The sequence below is a fragment of the Alosa sapidissima genome, chromosome 18, assembly GCF_018492685.1.
Source record: "Alosa sapidissima isolate fAloSap1 chromosome 18, fAloSap1.pri, whole genome shotgun sequence".
Taxonomy (NCBI): domain Eukaryota; kingdom Metazoa; phylum Chordata; class Actinopteri; order Clupeiformes; family Clupeidae; genus Alosa; species Alosa sapidissima.
The window spans coordinates 18099219-18122679 of record NC_055974.1 but is presented as its reverse complement, the minus strand read 5'-3'; the positions used below and the strand labels follow the sequence as shown (position 1 = coordinate 18122679).

Sequence of the window (23461 nt, the reverse complement as noted above, 5' to 3'; positions counted from 1 at the left end):
CCCCTCAGACATATTGAAAGAATAAAGACATTGTTACCGTAATACGTCACTTTGTAGGGTCTATGAGCGTGTTGTGCATCTTGTGACAGACATCTTGCAAGTGCATGTTTAAAATGTAAAAAAAAAACAATACAATTTAGGTTTGGTTTGTATCCAACTAAACTACTCCTGCAATCGATTCACTTTTTTAATCAATCTATCTCTTACTAAACTTGCTTCACTTCCATGCCATTCATAAAAGTATGCCGATCAAACAGGTGAACAATTGATAGGTGCATTGATTTTAGTCAGTGATAGGTGCTTTGGATTTGTTCAATGGTAAGTGAACTGGTTTGGATTAGTGGTGGTAGGTGCATTGGTTTACAATGCTCCCTAATCTCAGATACTGTACACATGCATTATTTTTACTGCACTTATTGAGTTAGTGTGACAAAAGGAGGAAATTCAATTCATGCAGTAGCTCTTTCTAGGAATGAAAAAAAGTCTGCAGACCAGACTCTGCCAAAGTCTATTCAACAGTGTATTATTTTTGTCATTGTGTAAATCTTAACACACTTAATGAGTTGTCCTGACTTGATTTTGATGACTTCAGCCAGATCATAAGAGCTCTTCTGTAGTACTGTGTTTCATGTATGCTTGATCTTTAGAACATCAACAGAAAAATAAACACAGGGTTATGTAAGCCAAAATTATCATGATCTCGACCCCTGTAGTGCATGTTGAATATGGATGCAAGAGATCTTTATCCACACACTGCTCCACCACCACCATGTGACAGAGACCCTAAAATAGAAAACCAAACCCCCGAAAACTGTAAACTGCATTTCCTCTTTTTGCTTTGAAGTCTGAATGTGTTCACACATGGGAACTGGGTATTGGAGGGTGTGGGGGGTTGGTGTAGTTTACAAGGGCAGTTCTCTTTCTGTCTGTCTGGCCTGTACGTGGTGACTCATGGATGGGGCTTGTGAAGAGGCCTCTGCCCTGAATGAGGCTAAACGGATTGGTCAAACAGGTGCCCCTGTGTGTGTCAGTGAGTCTGTGGGCGTGATGCGTATTATAGTGGCTTTGTCTGGTGGTTTCTGGAACAGTGGTTAGAGCTGTGACTAACAGAGTCAAATAAAAATGATGGCATTAGGGCTTTCAACTCAACCATGTCAGCAGCTTCTTGAATTAAAACCTGGAAATGCTTCGACTGCATATTCTGGAAATGATTCTACTAGTTATTCTGAATATGCAACTATGGGCTTCTAGAATAAATAGCATTCATGTACGTCTGATTCTAGTTAGGAAATAGTTTAATAATATATTAATGTTTTAGTGTATTTCCATATAACACAGCTTGGTTCCTCTAGACTAATCCTAACTCATCAGGAACTGAGGTTCTCCTTTCAAAGATTTCCCTGGGCACGGGCTTCAGGGATTGATTTCCTGGATATAGGCCCAAAGCCAAGACCTTGGCTCTCCAACAGTGTGTGTGTGTGTGTGTGTGTGTGTGTGTGTGTGTGTGTGTGTGTGTGTCTAGCTGTCTGGCTGTGTATGCCGTGTATTCACGCAACTGTGCCTGTGTGACCCTATGGAAGTATTTTTTTAGGGTTTTTGTTTGTTTTTGTTTCAGATGTGGATTTTTTTTGTTTTTTTTTTGCATGTGAGTGTGTGTGTGTGTGTGTGTGTGTGCGCCAATGCTTGTGTGTTTGTGAGAGCCAGCACTGAGTGTGTATTAAATTGTGTGTGAGAAAAAATGAGAGAGCAAGCAGAAGAATGAGAGAGAGAGAGAGAGAGAGAGAGAGAGAGAGAGAGAGAGAGACTATTCCAAAACTCACCTTGAAATGAGCTGCGCATGAGGAACTAAACAGTGAAGAAGCACTTATCGCCTCCACCTCTCACACACTCCCATTCCTCACTGCACACATTATGCAGGAAGAGGTACAGAAAGCGCTAGAAGAAGTGTGCGCCACATTTCTACATACATTAACGATTGGCGCAGAGCCATCACCCTATGCTTCACCTCAAGGGGCCATGAAAGGTCTCACTGAGAACAATCCAAAACCCCCAAGCAGGGGACAGAGGGTCCTTCCTCATTTCATAGGGTAGAATAACAAACAAGAACTGAATGCTGTGTGAAAAACACAAAACAGTTCATGCATGCCAGAGGAACTTCTCTCATGTATTCACAATCAGGCAATGGAACTCTTTGACAAAATGATTAAACTGCACTCCAGCCATTCGGTCAAGACAGTTGGCCATGTTTATCTGGCTTCTTTTCAGTGGAGTGTATGTGTGTGTGTGTGTGTGTGTGTGTGCTTCTGTGGGGTACATGAGGATACCTCTGCATACTACGTGCACCACTACAAGATTTCTTCACAGGACAGTGAGATGGGTGTGTTTGGGGGATTTCTACTTGCGTGCATGTGTGTGGTGTGCATGTGTGAGTGTGTGTGTGTGTGTGTGTGTGTGTGTGTGTGTGTGTGTGTGTGTGTGTGTGTGTGTGTGTGTGTGTGTGTGTGTGTGTGTGTGCTTGTCTGTGTTATGTTTAAGTGAGAGTCTGTGTGTATGTGTGTGTGTGTGTGTGTGTGTGTGTGTCTACGGGTATGTCAGTTTTCCGTTGAACTTCCTGTCTTTCTCTCTGGCCTGGAGAGTGAGCTTTTAAAGCGGAAGAGGCAGAAGCCGTCCAGCAAACAGATGTTTGGCTGACCAGGCGAAATGGAGAGAGGGAGACAGAGAAAGAGCAAGGAGAGGAGAAGAAAGCAAGAATAGACAGAGACAGAACATAAGAAGAGATTGATAGAAAGCTGGGGAACGTGGTTGAACCGCTGGGGTTGGAGAGAGAGAGAGAGAGAGAGAGAGAGAGAGAGAGAGAGAAAGAAAGATCGATGGGAAACAAGGGAGAGAAAGTGTGATGTAAAACAGATGTACATGTGAGAGAGAGAGAGAGAGAGAGAGAGAGAGAGAGAGAGGCGGGAGGGAGAGAGAGAGAGAGAGAGAGAGTGAGAGAGAGAGAGAGAGAGAGAGAGAGAGAGAGAGAGAGGCGGGAGGGAGAGAAAGAGGGGGGGGCAGTAGGGAAAGGCAGAGAGAGAGAGAGAGGGAGGGAGATGGAGAAAGAGCGGATCTAGGAAATACTGAGTCCCCTATCCTTCGTCTCGGATTTTCCCAAAACTCTTTGGCTAATGCAACGCAACGCAACGCCCCCGAGCCAACCAAATTTAACCAGTCCCCCGGGACTCACTTCCTCCTTCCAGGCCCAGGCTGAGGGAGGCTGCCTGCCTGGTCTTTCCCAACCCCTGCACGTCCCCCTGGGCTTCCCACATAGCTGTGCACAGCACCGCGTATACTGTCTGGCCCTCTGCAGCTAGGCTCTCACCAGGCCCAAAGCATAGCGTACTCAGCCTGCATGGTACACAAGCATTTTTTTACAATACTGAATGTGTAGCCTGACGAAGCCAGACTCAATTTTATTCAGGCACTGCATCACTGAGGTGTGATTTTGGGGCGTTTCAACAGATACAGGGGGAAAATGCCTCTGCTCACAATTGGATACACCTAACCAATCAGAACAACAAAATATGTGATTCCTGTAGGGAGAACAGCCAAAACATCCTTCTTCTTGACAAATGAATTGCCTGAAAGTTTTCATTCATTTCAATTCATTTGTTTTGTCATTGCGCTGTCAATATCTTGTACAATGGATGTGATAGTGAAATCTAAACGTCTATAGCGACAGCCTTTTTGCTGTAAACAAAATCATCCGAAGCACACACCGGTGATGTGAATGAATAGGCACCATGGCTCATCTGTCCATAAAGCACATCTTTATTTCATATAAAGCCCGTCCAGACGATTTGATTGGTGTGCAGAGCTCTCATACCAGCATAAGCTTCCCAATGGAACAAGTCTAGACCAAATTTCCCAACCTCAAATTTTGTTGGCGTGATCAATTCCGGGCAAAGACCAAATGACTTAGATTGGGTTGGGAGTATGAATTAAATGATATTCAAGTTAATAGTGTTTTGTTGGGTTCATAGTGTTTTGTTTGGTTGGGTAGGGAGTATGGAATTAATGATTCAAGTTTCAGAAGTTCAAGTTTCAGTTTAAATAATTACTTTCCCCCATGATTATTAGCCGTTCACATAATTTATTCCTAATTAGCAATTATTTTTTTGGCACGGCACCAGTGACATTATCCCACCTCTATCCCTGCCGGCACCTGTCTGTCTTCGCAGTTAGGCATACCTAGGAATGCATAGTGCTTTGAGTGAGCCTTGCATGATCCCTCTTCTAGCATACTCAACATCCATTTGTTGTCCTGCAAAAGGCCTGTAAGTCTAAGAGTCTGTCTTAATTGGAATACTTTTGTGAGTACACTTTCGTGTAGTACCCTATGTGCACTGTGTGCTTACTGGCGGAGTGCGCAATTTTTAACAGAATAGTATTGTCTCATATCAAACACTAACTCTGTGAACTTCACGGAAATGACGATCGCAACATACTGGTCATACTGTGTCAAAACATGAACCGTTTATGTTATAACTTGCTTGTACCTCTGTAAAGTGTATTTTCCACTGCTGCTGCTTAAGCTTTCTCAACCGCGATTACCACGAGTTTGAAAACGCTCCCTCCCCTTCCGCTATTTGGCCAAGATGGCGTCCGTTGAGGGTGAAAAGTGTCCAGCGTTCCACAATTTTTGACCGTTATGAGTGCACCATCCGGGGACTTGCAGCGCCCTTCGTGTTGTTGGAATTTTCAGTGTGAACACCCTCATGCACTCAAATTAGGTATTGTAAGTGCAGAAGTACGCGATTTGAGACACAGTCTTAAATATTTGGACAATGCCATCAATCATTAACTTATAATACACACGTGTGTAAGCTTGCTCAGTACTCAGGTTAAAAGAGGATGTATTTGTTTTGTTGACATGGCAACAGCCCACTCGTGGAGGAACTATGATTTTGAGGAAATTAACTTTTTGGTTTAATTATACTTTGAATGGATATTAGCACGACTGAAGGTGGCTAGCGCATGGTATGTGTACTCTGGATGGTGTGTGTGTGTGTGTGTGTGTGTGTGTGTGTTTGTGCTTGTGCGTACGTGCCTTACACTTTGAATCCTCCTTTATCCTCCTGCATCCAACGTCCAGTCCCTCTTTCTGTGGGGCCACTCACTCATGTCTCTGACATTTTCCTCTTTCTCTTTCTGCCTCTCTTTCAACCTCACCCTCTCTCCCTTTGGCAATCAGGTCTGCCTGTGGAAAATGCAGCATCACCCTAACCACGGCTATGGTACTCCAAGTCTCCCGAAATAAAACAGGCCTCTCTCTCTCTCTCTCTCTCTCTCTCTCCAACTCAGTCTGCCAAAGGACTCCACCCTATCCCACACACCAAACATCAGGCACTACACTAAAAATGGGGGCTTATTCTCTCACTGTCTACAAAGTATTCTCTGTACTCTCTCTCTCTCTCTCTTGTCCTCCCTTGTCACCTCTTACTCTGTCACTAACTATCTTCACTATTTATATTACATTTAGTCATTTGACTAATACACTTTCAAAAGAAGCTTACAAGCTAGCTTATCTCTATTAATGCACCTCAATCTTGTCATTTAATTTGTTGGTATGTCCTTTCACCTTTCGCTTAAATGGACATTCTTCAGGGATTCTCTCTCTCTCTCTCTCTCTCTCTCTCTCTCTCTCTCTCTCTCTCTCTCTCTCTCTCTCTCTCTCTCTCTCTCTCTCATACACATACACACACACACACACACACACACACACACACACACACACACACACACACACACAAATCCCATTCTTTAACAGCAGGCAGAGTTCTGTTTTGACAGTCAACACACGCAGGAAGTGTTGGAGAAAGTGGTTCGGACAACCATTGTAGACTACCCATGTAGTCAGGCCTAGCATCGCATAGCCTATGTCAGAACTGCTGTAGCCTTCGTAGGCTACTGCGCCAAACCAAGCATGGATGCTACACCGATCCAGTAAACACCGCGCGTGTACAGTCATGGATGGTACTGTTGCAGTCAAATGCTTTGTTATGTTTGTTGACTTTAGAGAAGCATGCGAAGGTAAGTAGCCTGAACGTTACAGGTTAAATCTGTGAATTTGAAGAGTTTTCAGGCACGCGTCATCAAAAAGACATAAAGAAGAAGAAGGATAAAGAGCAGAGTACCCTTCATTAAACTGGTTTGTGCAAATCTGATTAATGATCAAAAAGCTGAAGATATGCATGCCAACACATTTTCTTCGGCTGACGAAACAACAATGGAAGATGAACGTCCAGCATGAACTATAGGCTACTTTTATTTTTTGTCTAAGTTCAATGCAATGAATAGTTTTCCTAAGACAATAGTCTGGTCCACCATGTATCGCAACAGGCGTCCAAAGTATCAGTGGAAAAGCAGGAAACTGGTGCCGACAACGGCATACCAGGGGACTTACCATGACTCAAATCGGACGTCTGGATAGCCTACATGATCGTTTGTTCTTCGCTGGACCTTCCAGACTTCTCTGTGCACCTTTCGCAAATGAAGCTGTTTTACGAAAAACAGTGTTTTCACGGCAAAAAACGTGTTTACATTAATGCAGACATGAGCTTTGTTTTACCCTGGTCTGTAAGACAGCATTGTAACAGGAGCTCGCTTTAGTCCGCTCCCTCTCTGCGCCTCACTGACCGCTATTTCCAAACTTTGCAAGTAGAGAGAGAGGGAGGGAGAGAGAGAGAATTTTCCCTGTCGCCTAATGTCAGTGGTGCACCCCTCCCTTCGCTTTCTTAACAAGAGTGCCACAGTCTGACTCCCAACTGCCGCTGAACTCAAAGTTTCCATTTTTTCCTCAAGTGTAAAATAAATGAATAAACAATAAGAACGTTGATGTGTATCCAATATAATGGCATTTGTATGCTGTTACACAACTTTCACAGTAGGCTAACTGGTTTGAGAATAACACACACAACGCCAACTTTTGAGTACGTTCAGATATGTTTAATGGTTACTAAATATCCAACTTTTAGAATTCAACATAATTTCTCTTATGAATGTATTGTCAATGCACAACTGAATTCAGGTCATGCAGAAGGTTATTTCCCAAGTACCTGTATATTATGTATGTGTTGGATACAGTTGGATGATGAGACATAGGGGGAGGGGGGTATACTCAGTCTTACACATTCTGAATTCAGAAATAGTAGGCTTAGCCTATAAACGATAATGTAGGCTTAGCAATAATTGAAACATTCAAATGAATGTAAAATGCAAAATATTTTAGGTAGCCTAGCCTAAGCTATGAACATGATTCAATGAACCCTCATTATCCCAGTAAAAAAGGAGTGTAACTATATTTTTAGAATGATGGTTCACAATGAAATACTGTATAATGTCCAGATACTTTTCAGAGATGTGCTGGGTTTCACTTTCTGAGGTTGCTCTAATACTGCCGTCTAGTGGCTAAGAAACACTCTTGCATCAATGATGCATGAGACATTTTATTGAATTCAACCTAGAAATAGATGGAGTTTATTTTATTTCCCTGTGCTAATTACATTGATGAATTATAGTGGTCCATAAAATGTTTAGTTTTACATTGTGTGTCAATTACGTCCAAATGTCCACTTGTTGACAAACAAATCAAGGTTTTTTTTTTTTTAATAAAGTTTTGTCTACATCAAAAATTGTTGACCAGAAATCCCGTGAACACAGTATCATGGTATGGTCCATCCCAAACCCAAGAATTTGAACGTAGATGAACCTGATCCATCTCCTCCAGCTGCAATGCAACGCCATTAGATCCGTTCACAGGGCTATTGGTGTCTGTATCATGACTTGAAGCTGAGGCTACCAATTCACTATTCTTGTATAAGGCAATTGCTGCCCCATTCTGTTGGCTAGCATGATAGCAGAAGTTGAAATAGTAAATTCCTCTGATTGGGGCAACAAATATCCCTAATAGATAAAATATATAGAAACAAAATAAATGAATGCATTCACAGATCATCTTCCTTTTATACTTCCATGTACAGTAAAATTAATCCTTGCATGCAAATTCAGTTATATTTAATCATGTCTCTCAGCAAAAATTGTTAACACATATTAAATGTACTTGTAATTTTGTAATTGCAAACATTTAACATGTATTATAGCCTACCTGTGGCTGGATTATAGGCATTGCCTATGTTAGCGAGGACATTCTTGTACTTTAGAGTGGTTTCTACATCATATGGACCTGTGTGTCCCCTACCCCCAACAGAGGCAGAAAATGCTACATTCCCTGGAAAAGACAGAAATACATGAGAAAGGGAGAGAGCCCTTAAACATCTTGGTAAATGTGTGAACAGTAGGCTACCTCTGCCAAATCCCTCCAGCAGTCGGCTGTGTTCTAGAGTAGAATTGTAGAATTGTTGGTGCCTTGCATGGCAGCCTCCACCAGTGGTGTATAAGAGTGTGAGTGAATGGGTGAATGTGAGGCATGATGAGGCCATTATGGTTACTGTATGTATTTAGTTGACTTACTAAATATAAAGGCTATGGCAGCCACAATAAACAATTATATATGTTATAACATAGAGAACATTGTAGCCTGAAAGGTAAAGCAATTTCAATTAGTTTCAGACCTTACAGTAGAATTGTGCTGTGATTGTATGAACAAATTACATGTGTGATGAACCGTACCTCTGCTCAGTTCCTCCAGCAGTCGGCTGTGTTCTCTCAGCTCAGCCTCTGTGAAGTTTGACCGGCGCTTCAGAGCTTGGATCTCTAGTGCTTGAACTACAAAGATGTATGTCATTATCACCCAGAGAGAAGTAATATTATTTTCTGATTGTCTGGTAGGGTGGCTACTAATTCTTGGCGGCCGTTATCCCTTACTTAACGTGCTGTGTATGTGTGTGTGCTTGTGTGTGTGCACACTCATGTGTGTATGTGTGTGTGTGTGTGTGTGGGCTAGTGTTTGACACACATATGGCAGCCCACAGTATGAATTATATTAAGCGCACATATACTTTAATTATATTTATGTATGTATATTTACACTTAAGTTAATAATAACAATGAATTACTATTAGAGTGTTAATAATAATAATAATAACATTATTAATAATAACAATCTAATGTTCACTAGACTACAGAGCATTTAAACAAATCAAATAGTTATCTTATGTTTTTCCAACCGACTTGACAACAGACTACTTGCCAGCATTTCTTAAAGCTTAGCACAAACACAACCCATGTGAAACATTGTACTGGTATTCATGGGTTTCATCAGGTCCTTTCCACAGGTGTATTAATCAAGCACCATGCAGTCTGCATTCATAATTACGGTGCTTGATTTTATACACCTGTGGAAAGGGACCTGATGAAACCCATGAATTGCAGCTAATACTGTATCACTAAGGGCAATTGTAAACAAATATGTTTGATTATTTAAGCATTTTGTGTAAGGAATTCATTACAATTGCCTTGCTCATTTCTTATGACTTAAACACTGACAGTGTTTAGGCTGTTTGGGGCTACAGTGAGTATATAAAGGCAATACAGATTGAAAACAAACAAGAGGCAAGATGAACACAACCTAACCTTAATCATTCAAAGCATTGAACATCTCTTAGTGTTTAAAGAGGCAGTCTTACTAGTGTTTTCTCTCTTCAGCTCCTGCATGTGTGTCTCTGCTGCTGCCAGTCTGGTCTGCATGGCACTGAGTTCTGCTATGATGACACACATGTCTGGATAGCATGAATGTGTATCGATCTCATCAGCCTGGTGCTGTGGTGGTGTTACCTGCACCACCTCGTCGCCGGTGATGCTGTTCTCTTGCTGTTTCTCTGCTTTCTTGTCTAGGGCCAGTGTAAACGATATGGAGAGTAGCAGCAGCAGCAGCAGCAGCAGCTACAGTTGTCAACCAAAGCCTTGAAATTTTCTTCAACTGGTTGTTCTTGGTAATTGGTAATGGAAAAACTGGGCCAGGATCACTACTATCAAAATCAAAGAAACATTGACTGCATTCATGCTATCAGTGTTTTAGAACTCTGTTGTGGTATTCATCATCTGACTTTATAGCTGTTTTGCAGAGAAAATATTGAATGTGGGGGAAATGGCTTTTGGATTTAGGTCTTAGTTCAATAGGACAACAACTACATCATATACCTGTAACTTGCATTGTGTTGGGCCGTGCGGCTAAGCCCTGCACTCGCCTGGACTCGAACCTGCAAACACCTCGTACTTGGAATTGGATAACTTAAAGGAGAATTCCGGTGTGATATTGACCTAAAGTGTATCGAAACATGATACCGAGTGTGAACGTATGTCTCATAGCCCATCTCGGCTTGTCCCCTGCACTCCAAAATCTGGCGCTAGTTAGCCGATGCTACCAACATCTTTTTCAATAGTGGTGCTTCGGCATCGGGCTAGCCATGCAAATAAATCACTGTTTTACACCCATTTACGAGGCTCAATGTATCTCCACACTTCATTGGTAGACTTCCGAGGGCCCTGACATTTAAAACGAGACATTGAGAACTTTGAAAAAGCACTGGTAGTTTACTTACAAGACGATTTATACAGACAGTATCTTCACGAAGTTTAGCGTTTGCAGCCATCTTGAATTTAGTCACGATAAGTCGAGCAACGAGTAAGAATGAACAGCTATGATAAGGGATCAGATTCCAAAAATAATTCAGTGGAAATGCATGGATTCCAGTTGCTGCTACTGGAAGAAACTGGAATCCATGCATTTCCACTGAATTATTTTTGGAATCTGATCCCTTATCATACCTGTTCATTCTTACTCGTTGCTCGACTTATCATGACTAAATTCAAGATGGCTGCAAACGTTAAACTTCGTGAAGATACTGTCTGTATAAATCGTCTTGTAAGTAAACTACCAGTGCTTTTTCAAAGTTCTCAATGTCTCGTTTTAAATGTCAGGGCCCTAGGAAGTCTACCAATGAAGTGTGGTGATACATTGAGCCTCGTAAATGGGTGTAAAACAGTGATTTATTTGCATGGCTAGCCCGATGCCGAAGCACCACTACTGAAAAAGTTGTTGGTAGCATCGGCTAACTAGCGCCAGATTTTGGAGTGCAGGGGACAAGTTGAGATGGGCTATGAGACATACGTTCACACTCGGTATCATGTTTCAATACACTTTAGGTCAATATCACACCGGAATTCTCCTTTAAAGCCTGTCATTATAGCCTGTTTTAATTATCCATACTGTTGAATTTACAGTAGTACCTTGGTCAATTTGTATAGAACACTGAATTGACACTAGGTCTACTCAAGACGTTGACTAGTACACTTTGCAATAATGTCTTTACTCAAACAGACTCTGAATTGTAGTGAGTGACACTTTCTGTGAGATTCAAGCACTTTATCAGGAGTTGATATATGACTCTCTTAGTTTTCATTCAAACCTTTTCCAAAGTATGCCTAACATTTTCAGTCTTATAAATCCTTTGTAAAAAGGCCTTTGAATGGGTCAGGCAGCTACAGCATGATTTTGAAGAAAATGACAATTCAGGATTTCAACTTCAAATATCAAACAGTGGGTCTTTATTTCATTTTCCCACATGAAAGTAGAGGCCATACACTCTTAAAACAAATGTTTTGGAAGATATTTTAAGATCAGTACAAAATTACTTTATTTTGTCAGGGGAGCTTAAATAAAAGTTAGTGGTATTTGAACACCCCTACAAATAGCCTATTATTGCCACTGAAAATGCTGCAATGAGTAGAACTTCCAGAGAGGCTCCACATGGTGAGTTAGGTGAGGAGAAGGACATCTGTTCCGGTCAGGTATGAATGATGATGATGTTCAGATATAAATGTAACCAAAAATTGTAGTTGACTGATTAATTTAGCTGATTAATTTCATCTCATCACATCTTATCTCACATCTGAAAGAGGAGGAATCCCCTAAAAGCAACTCCGGTTAAGTTGATCACCGTAGACCGTGGAGTGGGCATGGAGTGTGACATAGACGTGGTCGCCCTTCTCCAGGAGCAGAGTAGCTCCATTGCCAGCACTGTCTGTAGAGTCAGCAGCAGAAGCGTGATCACAGGCTGACAGTAAACGCTGATCATTCCTGAAGAGGCTCATGTGCAAAAGCTGCATTTTCAGGGTTCCATCCTGTGAAAGTTGAGAAGCTGAGATAGTAGACACCCCTGACCGGCACGATAAATACACCTGCAAAAGAACAGAACATGTAGGGTAGACGTCAGGTTTGAAGGTGAGGTGATGTCATCCACACAGAAGTATTTCATCTACATAATACTGACTGCTTACAGCAATAAACTTGACTATGTCACATCTTGGAAAGGGAAATGGTGTCTTTACCTGTTGAAGGGTTGTATGCACTCCCAACATTTGTTAAGATGTTTTGAAAGGATAGGAGTCTGTTCATCATCTGAGGGACCCACATTTCCTCTGTCTCCCAATGCTGCCACAAAAGCCACCTTGGGCTTAGCTGGGTTAAATAAATGTATACAGTATATTTGGGTCGATCACCAGTTAAATACATTAAAGACACACTTTTACACACAGAGTAACTTCAAAAACCTAATGTGAGCATATGCAGTAAAGATTCCTTGATTATATATTCCTTTTTTTTTTACAATAAATTATTTGCCAGGCATACTTTTCATTGGTATTGCTGATAATGCTGAGATTTCAACTGGGATCACCGACAGTGCACAGGGAAATTACAACTAATAACACATGTTTCAATATTACATTCCATTTCATCATACTGTATCTAATCCATTCCATTTGTTTACACTGTATCTAATTGTAATGAGTGAATCTATTTTTATTATTTTTACTATTATTATTATTTTGAACCCTATTTCATGCTCATAAAAATGTGATGGAAAAATAGACACATGAGGGTACACTGCATGTACCCCAATATCATACAGAACTAAACATCAGTAAGTCAGATGTATGGGGAGGAGAAAGGGTGGAGATGGGTTGCAGAAAGGCTTACAGAAAAAGCAGCAAGATCAGGCAGACTAAATATGCTTAATTAAGACGTCTATGTAAGAACAAGTGAAGATCAGCTGAGCAATCAGCTGGGCAGCCAGCCAAGTTACTGGCAGAGAGAGAGCTAGTAGATTTTAATGGAGGGCCAGGAGGCCCCCATATGCGGTGTGTTGGAGATAAAAAGTTGCACAGAGGCTGTGTGTGTTGAACTTGAACAATACCTCTGCCAAGTTCCTCCAGCAGTATGCTGTGGTTTCTCAGTTCAGCCTCAGTGAAGTTTGACCGGTGCCTCAGAACTTGGATCTGTAGTCCTTGAACTACAAAGACAAAGTAAAGATAAGTTATATGTAGTGTGTGTGTGCGCGTGTGTGTGTGTGTGTGTGTGTGTGTGTGTGTGTGTGTGTGTGTGGCGGTGAAGTGGTAACATAGGGACAGGGTAAAGATAATTTATATATAGTGTGTGTGTGCGCGTGTATGGTAACATAGTGGCTAAGGACCTGGTTGCTATAGGGACAATGGCCCTTGGAATATTATTGACATATGTAAGTCGCTTTGGATAAACGTGTCTGCTAAATTAGTAAATGTTAGTGTGTGTGTGTGCGTGCGTGTGCATGTGCGTGTGTGTGTGTGTGTGTGCGCGTGTGCATGTGTGTGTGTGTGTGTGTGCGAATATGTGTGTGTGTATTTTGCTTCATCTCTAGACCTCATACATCACATTCCAGGCCTATACACCGTCTGAATTGGACTTGATATGTCCATAAAATAAGTACATTGTCCGTATATTATCTGTATGTCTCTGTATTGTCTGTGCTCATAGAGGGACACCATTGGCTGAAACAAAATGTTTGTACTTAGTCACTTGGCTTGGCATGCTAAATAGTATTGCAAATATTTGGACAGTGAAATTTGAAAATAATCCCAACATGGTATTTTCAATGATACAACTTTCTCATACCTCATACACACACACACGCGGTCTGGGTACCTGCTACTTTTCTTTGCAGGGCAGCCATAGTGGAGTTCATTGTCATCAACTGACCCAACTTCCTGTCTGTGTTGCTCAGCCTCTCCGTGACAACTGTTAGGTGCACTAATAGTGCTTAGAGATATAAAACATGGTAAACAATCATGAGAGATGAGACATGCACAGAGTAAAGAAGACTGTACTGTATGTACTGTTCACTAAATCGGTCACAATACAGATATACAATACAGTAGGGGTGGCCAATTTCTTCCCCGTCAAGGGTTAAAAATGAACTGGGGTGGAGGGCCACGGGCCAAATCTAAATGTTTAAGTCGTGGACTATTACATTGATGTATTGCATATGAGTGCAAAATGTACATTCTATGAAAGGACTGATTTTTCAGAAACAAAAACTACTAGTTTTACACTACTCGTTACTATGCTTGTCTTTGCACTGTGTTTACAACACTTTTATTAATACTGTTAAATGATTGAACATCCATATAGTAGAAATATATGGTGCATCTGAAGCAATCAAAATCTTTGAAGAAAAACATATGGAGCAATTCTATGTCTTGGAAGAAAGTTATTTCCATCAATATGACTGAATAATTAATATAAAACACTATGTTGACACATTCTTCAGGAGACATATTTAAATGGAAACCATATTATTTTACCAAAAACAATGTGTTTCCATAAATTTGAAGTTGAACACATATTAAGGAATAATTAAATACATATTCAGACCATATTAATACACATAAGTAATAAACAAAATATTAATATGAATAGATGTGATTAAGCAATGGCAATTCAGAATTCTCCTCAGCCCTCCTCACTATGGATCTGCGCTGACAGAAGCTCAATAGCACCCCCCTATTGACCCGTCTAAAACAATGTTAAACTGTGCTGTGGCCAGAGTATAAACTGCAACCAGTCTTTGAGTCAATAGAACGTTGAGACAGAATAAAATTCTGTCTCAAAAATCGATGGCGGGCCAACTTTGGCCCTGCAATACAGACAATACAGAAAAGCACACCTACACCTAATCATGTAATTTAAAAAAAAATGTATCATGATATTGTATCCTTTGTGCACTCCACTGAGGTAACTGAGTTACTCCTCTCCCCCACCCTGAATAAGTCCATATGCCTCGTCCAAGCAATAATGTCTGTGTAGTTATCATTTCATTGGGTACAACAAATTTAACATATCTTTGAAAATATTCTGTTCATTGAAATTACAGTGTGTTGGCCTAAAAATTGCCCCTGGAAAGTTTTAAAATGTCTTCCACAAGTCAGAAAGCGATGTCATAATGCATCATATTGAGCTTGACGATGATGGACTTCATCAGTCTTACCAGTGTTCTCTCTCTCCAGCTCCTGCACGTGGTTCTCTGCAGCGGTCAGTCTGTTCAGAATGGCCCCGAGCTGTGCCAGGATGGCACACATGTCTGGTTGGCACATGCGTGGGCTGGTCTGGTTAGCCTGGTGCTGTGCTGCCTGCACTACGTTGGCAGTGTCTTGCTGACCGGTAGCGTCCTCGCCGAGGACCAGGGTCACCGACGTGGAGAACAGCAGAGCAGTCAGCCAGATTTTCAACATTTTCATGAACCAGACTTCAAAGTCTGTGAGGAAGATGCTATCTCCTCCAAAGTTTTATAACGTGAACACCGAAGGAGGGGCTACTGTTATGTTAAAACGTAATAAATAAATGTGACAGGTTACATATTAACAACATTTCTAGTAACAGTTTACATATCAACAGATTTTTATAACTTGTTTGGTATACAGTGGTAGGTGCAATCAAGCAACAGTTTATCACTCACAGAATCAAAAACTGTTCATAAAGATCACACGATAAGCACATGAACAAACCAATGATCAACTTGGTTGACAAGAATATTATAACAAACTGTTTTTCACTTCAAAAAGTCAAAATTGAATATGGCTGTATGATGGCCCTTATTGTGGCATGATAAGTAAGTAAAGGTCTGATCAATACATAGAGTGTCTGCGTTATTGGCAGAGGACATGTAATTGTCATGTAATTGTCACTCTTGAAGTATGTCTATGTCGTACTAATATATTATCGGGGGGCCCCCAGAATTATTGTCTGTCAAAGGGCCCAATTTTTTTAGCAGCGCCCCTGTGTCCACTGAGTGATTGCCTACCTCAAGCCGTATTTCCAAAAAGGACTTGGCATGTGTTCCTGGCAAATGTTTTTAACATAAAGATGCAGAGAAAAGTGGAAGATGGAACAATGTTTCCCTTCATGCAGAGAAGACAGTTGAGAGTGACAGAAAACGAATGGTCGAGAGAGATGGGGGTGGGATCTGAAAATGACCACTGGCCGAGATTGCACCTGAGTCACCTGGGTCATCTGGGAACTTGGGTCACCTGGGGACTCGAAAGTGGTCGTGATGGTGCCACTTGTGCATCAGCCGGGTAGATGATGTTTTATATATTAATCAAGTTATGATGAGGAGATGAGGGAAGTGAGTGAGATTCACACCCTCGCCCCAGACAATCAGTTATGATTGGATTGACCATTTAGATTCAGATGCCAATATACTTTTCAATCACTACCATTAATTGTGTCATAGGCCAACTAGAGGGTAGTTTATTCTTAAATTACAGGTAGATATCCTCTCAGGTCCAGCTATAGGAACTACAAGTTCTGGAGTTTATTGGAGAGCGCATGAAGGATAAAAAGTTGCACTGAGGCACCGTACCTCTGCCAGGTTCCTCCAGCAGTATGCCGTGTTCTCTCAGCACAGCCTCTGCAAAGTTTGACCGGTGCCTTGGATCTCCAATCTTTGATTTTAATAATTGAACTACAAAGATATAGGGTAAAGATAATTTATAGAGTGCAGGCTTATAAATGTGTGTGTGTGTGTGGGTGGGTGTGCGTGCGTGTGTGCGTGCGTGCGTGCATGTGTGTGTGAGAGAGAGAGAGAGAGAAAGTGTTTCTCATCATCTCATCACATCTTATCTCTGAAAGAGGAGGAATCCCCTAAAGGATCTCCGATTATAGAAATCATTGTATACCGCAGAGTCATGGTGGAGTGTAACATAGACGTGGTCCCCCTTCTCCAGGAGCAGAGTAGCTCATGTACCAACACTGTCTGAAGTGTCCACAGAAGCGTGATCACAGGCTGTCACTAAATACTGGTTATTTCTGAAGAGGCTCAGCCAAGCATTGTGTGCCCTCTGATGTGAAAGTTGAGAAGTAGTAATAGTAGAAGTAGTAATAACAAGAACAACTACATATCTGTATTTGTAGGACCATATGACAAATATATAAGTGGATAGAATTGCAGCTATGTTTGCTCAGGGTTCTCCATTCAATTATATAATGTAAATCATAAATCAGGTTTTATAGGCCAAGTATACTTGCATATACAAGGAATTTGGTCTCTGCATTTATCCCATCCGTGAATAGACACACAGAGCACACAGTGAGGTGAAGCACACACTAACCCGGAGCAGTGAGCTGCCTTGCTACAGCAGTGCTCGGGGAGCAGTGAGGGGTTACAGTAGGTGCCTTGCTCAAGGGCACTTCAGCCGTGGATGTGGGCATGGGAGAGCAGTGCTCAACCACTTCCCCTGCCCACATTTGTCCTACTGGTCAGAGATCGAATCAGCAACCCTTCGGTTCCAAGCCCGAAGGCCTAACCAGTAGGCCACGGCTGCCCCATATTCTGTATCCAGCTTGGTATGTTCTCAAACACTGTACAACTGTCAATACTCTTAGCCAAAGTCATCTGGGGTATTCATAATTAGCTGACCCATCTCATTTACTGGTGATTTCAATCAGACATGCTAAGAATAGAGAGTCTTTGAGTATTTGCGGTCACAAAGGTTTTTATGGGTTTCTCCACTGTATGGATTTCTGCAATTAAAGCATTAAACCTCGAATAATTTAATTTATGTATTTAGGTTTGATGTGGTTAGGTTTGTTTTAACGTGTTCCTAACATGCATGTCATAGCCTATCACTTCCTATTGTTTGGATGAATGAATGGATGTCCGTGTGAGTTTGAGCATAATGCTGACCATGGAGCTACAAATTATAATGTCCTCTCTCAGGTCCACCTATAGAAATTACAAGTTCTGGAGTGTATTGGAGAGCGCATGAAGTATAAAAAGAGGCACCGTACCTCTGCCAAGTTCCTCCAGCAGTATACTGTGTTCTCTCAACTCAGCCTCAGCAAAGTTTGACCGGTGCCTCAGAGCTTGGATCTCTAATCCTTGAACTACAAAGATAGAGTAAAGATCATTTATAGAGTGCATGCTTGTGTGTGTGTGTGTGTGTGTGTGTGTGTGTGTGTGTGTGTGTGTGTGTGTGTGTGTGTGTGTGTGTAAAACATAACAATCATGAGAGATGATACATAGCCTATACACAGGTAACAGTACATAGAGTAAAGTAGACTGCATTGTATACCATTCACTAAATTGGTCACAATACAGGCAATACAAAAAGAAGGTGATAATGGCACAGTTACACCCAATCAAGTAATTTTCAAATCAATTTCTGATATTGTGTCATTTTGGTGCTTAACTGAGAGTTTTCAATCTTACTCCTCTCCCACGCCCTGTATGTGTTCTACATATGCCGCCTCCAAGCACACCCAATAATGTGCGTCATCATTTTACTGGGTAAAATAATTATTTAGCTCATCTTGAAAATCTTGATCTGTGAAAATAGGGGGCTCCTTCAACTTTTTCAAAAATTTGTACAGTGTTCGTCCAGCTACAAATTGCCCCTGGTAAATTTAAAAAGTCCACACATCACAATGTACAGGCAAAGGTCAAAAACACAGGATCAGAATTCACTTACAATGTGCTGGACCAGCACAGTGAACAAAGTGGCACAATCTGGCACAAAGACTGACGTAAAGTGTAACTCTTGCCAAAATGCATTCTAGGATGTTTTTGTGAATGTACCCGAGTCAAACTTTTGTTTAAAAGCATAATTACGTCCGAAGCGCCACTTTTAAGCCTGCCTGTGTTGTCGTTTTTGGGTCAAATGGCCTTTTGAATGGGAATCGTACGGGCACTGCTATTTTGATACGTGATGGCGACAAAATCGTTATTTTTAAAACACTAAGAAGGCTTGATACAACATGAAACTTTGATTGAACTATCATCAGTGTTTCTACACATGAACTCGAGCATTGAGAACATTGTTGGTGTACACAGAGTTTACTAAAATAATCTTGCCAGTCAAGGAGTGAGTTGTCCAAAACCTTTCTTTTTAGTAAACTATGTGTACATGCACTTGGCAATTTCCTTGTTCCCTGTTTCTTGTTCCTTGTTTGTACAACAATTCTTTTTACAAAAGCTAATGATGAGGACCCACTAATTCAACAACAATTATTTTACAAAAGCTAATGATGAGGTACCAATAATTATTTCAATTAAGATTCAATATATTTTTGTTTTCTTTATTTTGTTTATTATCATTATTATTTCAGTTCAACATGGACATGACAGGTTGTTCATTTCAAGGAGACATTCTTACATTGAACATATTGCCACCACTAACAAACACTGATATGATAAAAAAGGGAAAAAAAGATAATTATAATAAAAATGACAAATATACAAAACTCACACACAAAGGGGAAGGGAAGGGAGTGACCACTGTCTACAGAACCATCACTGCAGTATGGTTAACACTGCTGCATCATACATTACGGAACTTCCATACATATCCACAAATGAAAAATACCTAAAATATAAAGCATGTCTCTGCTCACTCTACTCGGAGTCAGACAATGTGATTTGTTCCCTAACACAATCTAAGAAAGGTCCCCATATTTGATTGTACTTATTTGCTGATCCTTTCAAATAGTATATAATTCTTTCAGGTTTGAGAAAATAAAGGGCATCTTTTATCCATTGTGTAAATGTTGGGGATTTGCTGTCTTTCCATTTGATCAAAATCAGTCATCTAGTGAAGAGAGTAAGAAAAGCAATACTATCAGATTGTGCCATAACAATTTGCCCTCCCTTCACCTTTCCAACCTGAAACACGTCATGGATTAAGGCTCGATCAGACAATCACCCTGTGTGTCGATTAAACTGCGAACTGAAACTTCTAATGTGACTGCAAATTATAATTTATTTAATAATATATAATTCAACGTAACATCAATAGCATTAGCACCTGTTCTTGTGAAGCAGAAGTACCTGGTGCACTTGAACTCTCGCCATATCTATTGATGGGTGTCGATCATCTGATCGAGCCTTAATCCATCACATGTTTCAGGTTGGAAAAAATACACAGAAAGTTTCAAATCGAGAGCCAGTAACCGGCCCGATGCGAACGTCATTTCTGTGCTCTCAATCATAATTATTACACATGTGATAACAGTTTTATTCACCACAAGATTATTTTTCACCCTTCAGTTTCTGTATTTATGCTCTCGATTCCTGAATCTGCGCTCGTTTTCATTCTGTATGTGCTCGCATAACTAGTGGTGTGCCATCACATATCTGAAATGCAAGACATGCAATTAATAATAAAGACTAATTAATTTGGCACAGCCAACAGATTGTGAAAATCCATGTGTCTCGGGCAATTTTCACTGGCACAATATATCTTCATGCTTCTCACATCTGAAAAAGGAGGAATCCCCTAAAGCAACTCCGGTTATGATAATCATCGTAGACTACGGCGCCGCTATGGAGTGTGATATAGACGTGGTCGCCCTTCTCCAGGAGCAGAGTAGCTCCGTTACCAGCACTGTCTGTAGAATCCTTTGAATCTCCATCACAGGCCGTCAGTAAACGCTGATCATTTCTGAAGAGGCTCACGCAAGCCCTCCTTCCAGTGCTCCCAGGTCTGTAAGATGAGAAGCTGAGATAGTAGACACCCCTGACCGGCACGATAAATACACCTGTAAAAGAACAGAAGGACAGATGTGAAGTTTGAAGGTGAGGTCATCCACACAGAAGTATTTTATCAACTTAATACTGGCTGCTTACAGCTGTAAACTAGAGAATTTCAGTTCTGAAGCTTGGAAAGGAGAATATTGTCTTTACCTGTTGAAGGGTTATAAGCACTGCCAACATTTGTTAAGATCTTTTTAAAGGGTAGGGTGTGTTCATTACTTGCTGGACCCACATTTCCTCCGTCTCCCAATGCTGCCGCAAAAGCCACCTTGGGCTTGGCTGGGTTAAAAAATAAATCATGGTTTGATCACCATCAGTTGACATGGCATAGTTTCACAACACTACATTATCATACAATGCAGGTATTCCCCTTTTCATACATTTTCAACAACCGACAAAAGGGGTCATACTCCTATCCACGGTATAAACATTACATAATGCAATACCAAGCATGCCAAGAGTTCTAGACAGAGGTAGAGGAGTCGTTGGACAACCAATACTGGTTAGTGCTTCTCCTGACCCTGCTGAAGTGTCCTTTAGCAAAGACACTTAAACCCAAAGTGTTCCTAATGTGCAAGTTGGTGCCTTGCATGGCAGCCTCCACCAGTGGTGTATAAGAGTGTGAGTGAATGGGTGAATGTGAGGCATGATGAGGCCATTATGGTTACTGTATGTATTTAGTTGACTTACTAAATATAAAGGCTATGGCAGCCACAATAAACAATTATATATGTTATAACATAGAGAACATTGTAGCCTGAAAGGTAAAGCAATTTCAATTAGTTTCAGACCTTACAGTAGAATTGTGCTGTGATTGTATGAACAAATTACATGTGTGATGAACCGTACCTCTGCTCAGTTCCTCCAGCAGTATGCTGTGTTCTCTCAGCTCAGCCTCAGTGAAGTTTGACCGGTGCCTCAGAGCTTGGATTTCTAGTCCTTGAAGTAAAGACAAGCCATGAGCATGTTTGACAATGTGTGTGTGTGTGTAATACATTTTCAGCTATTCAACTTTCAGCAACATGCAATTTATGTCACTTAAGAGATGTCACTTTGGCTAGAGGGAACAGTAGTCACATTTACATGGACATTTTTTTTCTCAATCAGATTGAAATAAAATGAAGATTTCAACCGAACTTTTTACATGAACGCATATAAACCGATTGTCGTTTAATCTGCGTTTACATGGAACATGCATTTAATAATTTAGAAGTTCCTAGTTGTATTGTTGCCATGGAAACTCATTTGTTTATGTCACTTCAGGGAAATCTTGCTGCCTGTACCATCAATCTTTCCACATTCAGTCCTTATTCATTTGTCATAATCACATGGAAAAAAATAACAATTACCGTAGCAATTAAATCCTCTACTAAGGAACAATTAGTCACCTTTACTGGTACACATTAATTTGAGATAAATGTACTTTAAATAGTGGCTAAGCATGTGTAGATTGACAGAAAATGTTCCATCTAATCTCACCTTTGTTTTCTTCCTTTAGTTCTTCAATATCATTCTTGTGGGTTTGCAGCTTTGCCTCCATGATTCCTGCTTTCTCCTCAGTAGCCACTAGCTTGCTCTCACTGGCCTCCAGCCTGGTCTCCATGGCCACTACTTTGGTCTTGCTGGCCTGCAGATCACTCTCCATGGCCACTGTTTTGGTCTCGCTGAACTCCAGCCTGGTCTCCATGGCCCTCATCTTCTCCTGCATGGCCCGCAGCTCGCTCAGGAGGAGCTCACAAGTGCTAAGCTGACAGACTAGTGGTGTCTGGGTACTGTAGTTCTGAATCTCGTTACCATTCTCTGTCCGGTCTCCAGCTTCAGATGTTGTATCTGTATTGAGCACTGCTACAGCAGCAGGCTCAGTCACCCAGGAGGACAGCAGAAACAGCAGAGCCAGAGTTCCCATTTTGTGCAAACCCAATAACTGTACCTCTCCTCACAATCCGTTCATTTAATCCAACTTCTAATAGCCTTTAGTAGATCATTAACCATTATTTTATGGAATCTCCTGAGTTGCTGTAAGCTTTTATGACAATTCATCCAGGAAATAGTTATACATTTACTTGTTTTCTGAAACGTTCAGTTCCTTGTTCTGTTTACAGTCCATCTATGGCTTAGGATTTAAGACTGAACTGTGGGTCACTCTAGGGGTGTAAATTAGTCAAACGTTTCTTTATTAGTTGATAATATTGTTTGTTGTACTCAGTGTTGAGTGTATAAAGATATTCCCCAGTCAGGTTTAATGAGGGGTGAGTAGAACACCACTAAATATACGTCATGATTTACATAATCAGTTATAAGAATTTAACATGAAGAATAACACAGACCTGTTCTCCCACCTAAAGTTTCAATGTTGCATTTTTTTTAAAGCACATTTCATAGGAGTCACAAAGTGCCTCACTAGTGCAAGTAGCAGAGAGTAAAACAAAGGGAGGTCCATTTGATGCTTCACTATTAACCCTTAAAGGTGTAGGTTTTTGAACATTCTAAGTTCCGCAACAATTGAAGGTTCTAAGTTGAATTCAATGAACCCAGATATTCTTTAGAATGTTAATTTCCCAACATTCCCGTCACACCGGTGTGACGGTACTCCTTTAAGGGTTAAAGAGAAACTATGCAGT

The 23461-nt window shown here is 40.9% G+C and overlaps 3 protein-coding genes across 5 annotated transcripts in view; all 3 read right to left on the bottom strand.

Annotated features, from left to right (window-relative positions):
* arhgef40 (Rho guanine nucleotide exchange factor (GEF) 40) overlaps window positions 1-6700 on the bottom strand; it is a 41222-nt gene extending 34522 nt beyond the window's left edge. For both annotated transcript variants that reach the window (XM_042069134.1, XM_042069135.1), the window contains exon 1: window positions 6443-6700. In XM_042069134.1, coding sequence (XP_041925068.1) covers window positions 6443-6445 — 3 coding nt within the window. In that variant the 5' untranslated portion in view covers window positions 6446-6700. The remainder of the gene's footprint in view (window positions 1-6442) is intronic.
* Window positions 6701-7614: 914 nt separating this feature from the next.
* On the bottom strand, window positions 7615-12008 carry LOC121690232. Its single transcript, XM_042070665.1, has 5 exons — window positions 11937-12008; window positions 9624-9879; window positions 8668-8763; window positions 8144-8266; window positions 7615-7941 (listed from the first exon to the last, which is right to left on the bottom strand). The coding sequence occupies exons 1-5, from the start codon at window positions 12006-12008 to the stop codon at window positions 7664-7666; spliced, it is 825 nt and encodes a 274-aa protein (XP_041926599.1). The 3' UTR covers window positions 7615-7663.
* On the bottom strand, window positions 11880-23292 carry LOC121689462 (heavy metal-binding protein HIP-like). Of its 2 annotated transcripts, none has more exons than XM_042069327.1 (4): window positions 22320-23292; window positions 21690-21785; window positions 20991-21119; window positions 11880-12177 (listed from the first exon to the last, which is right to left on the bottom strand). In XM_042069327.1, exons 1-4 carry the CDS (start codon window positions 22744-22746, stop codon window positions 12071-12073), a joined length of 759 nt encoding a protein of 252 aa, XP_041925261.1. In that variant the 5' UTR covers window positions 22747-23292; the 3' UTR covers window positions 11880-12070. The 2 variants fall into 2 exon arrangements, with proteins under 2 accessions (XP_041925261.1, XP_041925260.1); XM_042069326.1 differs by lacking the exon at window positions 11880-12177 and adding an exon at window positions 19401-20845.
* Between the last annotated feature and the right edge of the window lie 169 nt (window positions 23293-23461).

Coding starts and splice junctions, on each gene's coding strand:
- LOC121690232 (XM_042070665.1), bottom strand. CDS start 12,008: ATGGAGCTACTCTGCTCCTGGAGAAGGGCGACCACGTCTATGTCACAC. Junction 9,880..11,936: donor TGCCCACTCCACGGTCTACG/GTGATCAACTTA, acceptor TGACAACTGTAG/CTGCTGCTGCTGCTGCTGCT. Junction 8,267..8,667: donor GCTGGAGGAACTGAGCAGAG/GTACGGTTCATC, acceptor TGTCTTTTCCAG/GGAATGTAGCATTTTCTGCC.
- LOC121689462 (XM_042069326.1), bottom strand. CDS start 22,746: ATGGGAACTCTGGCTCTGCTGTTTCTGCTGTCCTCCTGGGTGACTGAG. Junction 21,786..22,319: donor ACTAAAGGAAGAAAACAAAG/GTGAGATTAGAT, acceptor GCTTGTCTTTAC/TTCAAGGACTAGAAATCCAA. Junction 20,846..20,990: donor TGCTTATAACCCTTCAACAG/GTAAAGACAATA, acceptor GTTCTTTTACAG/GTGTATTTATCGTGCCGGTC.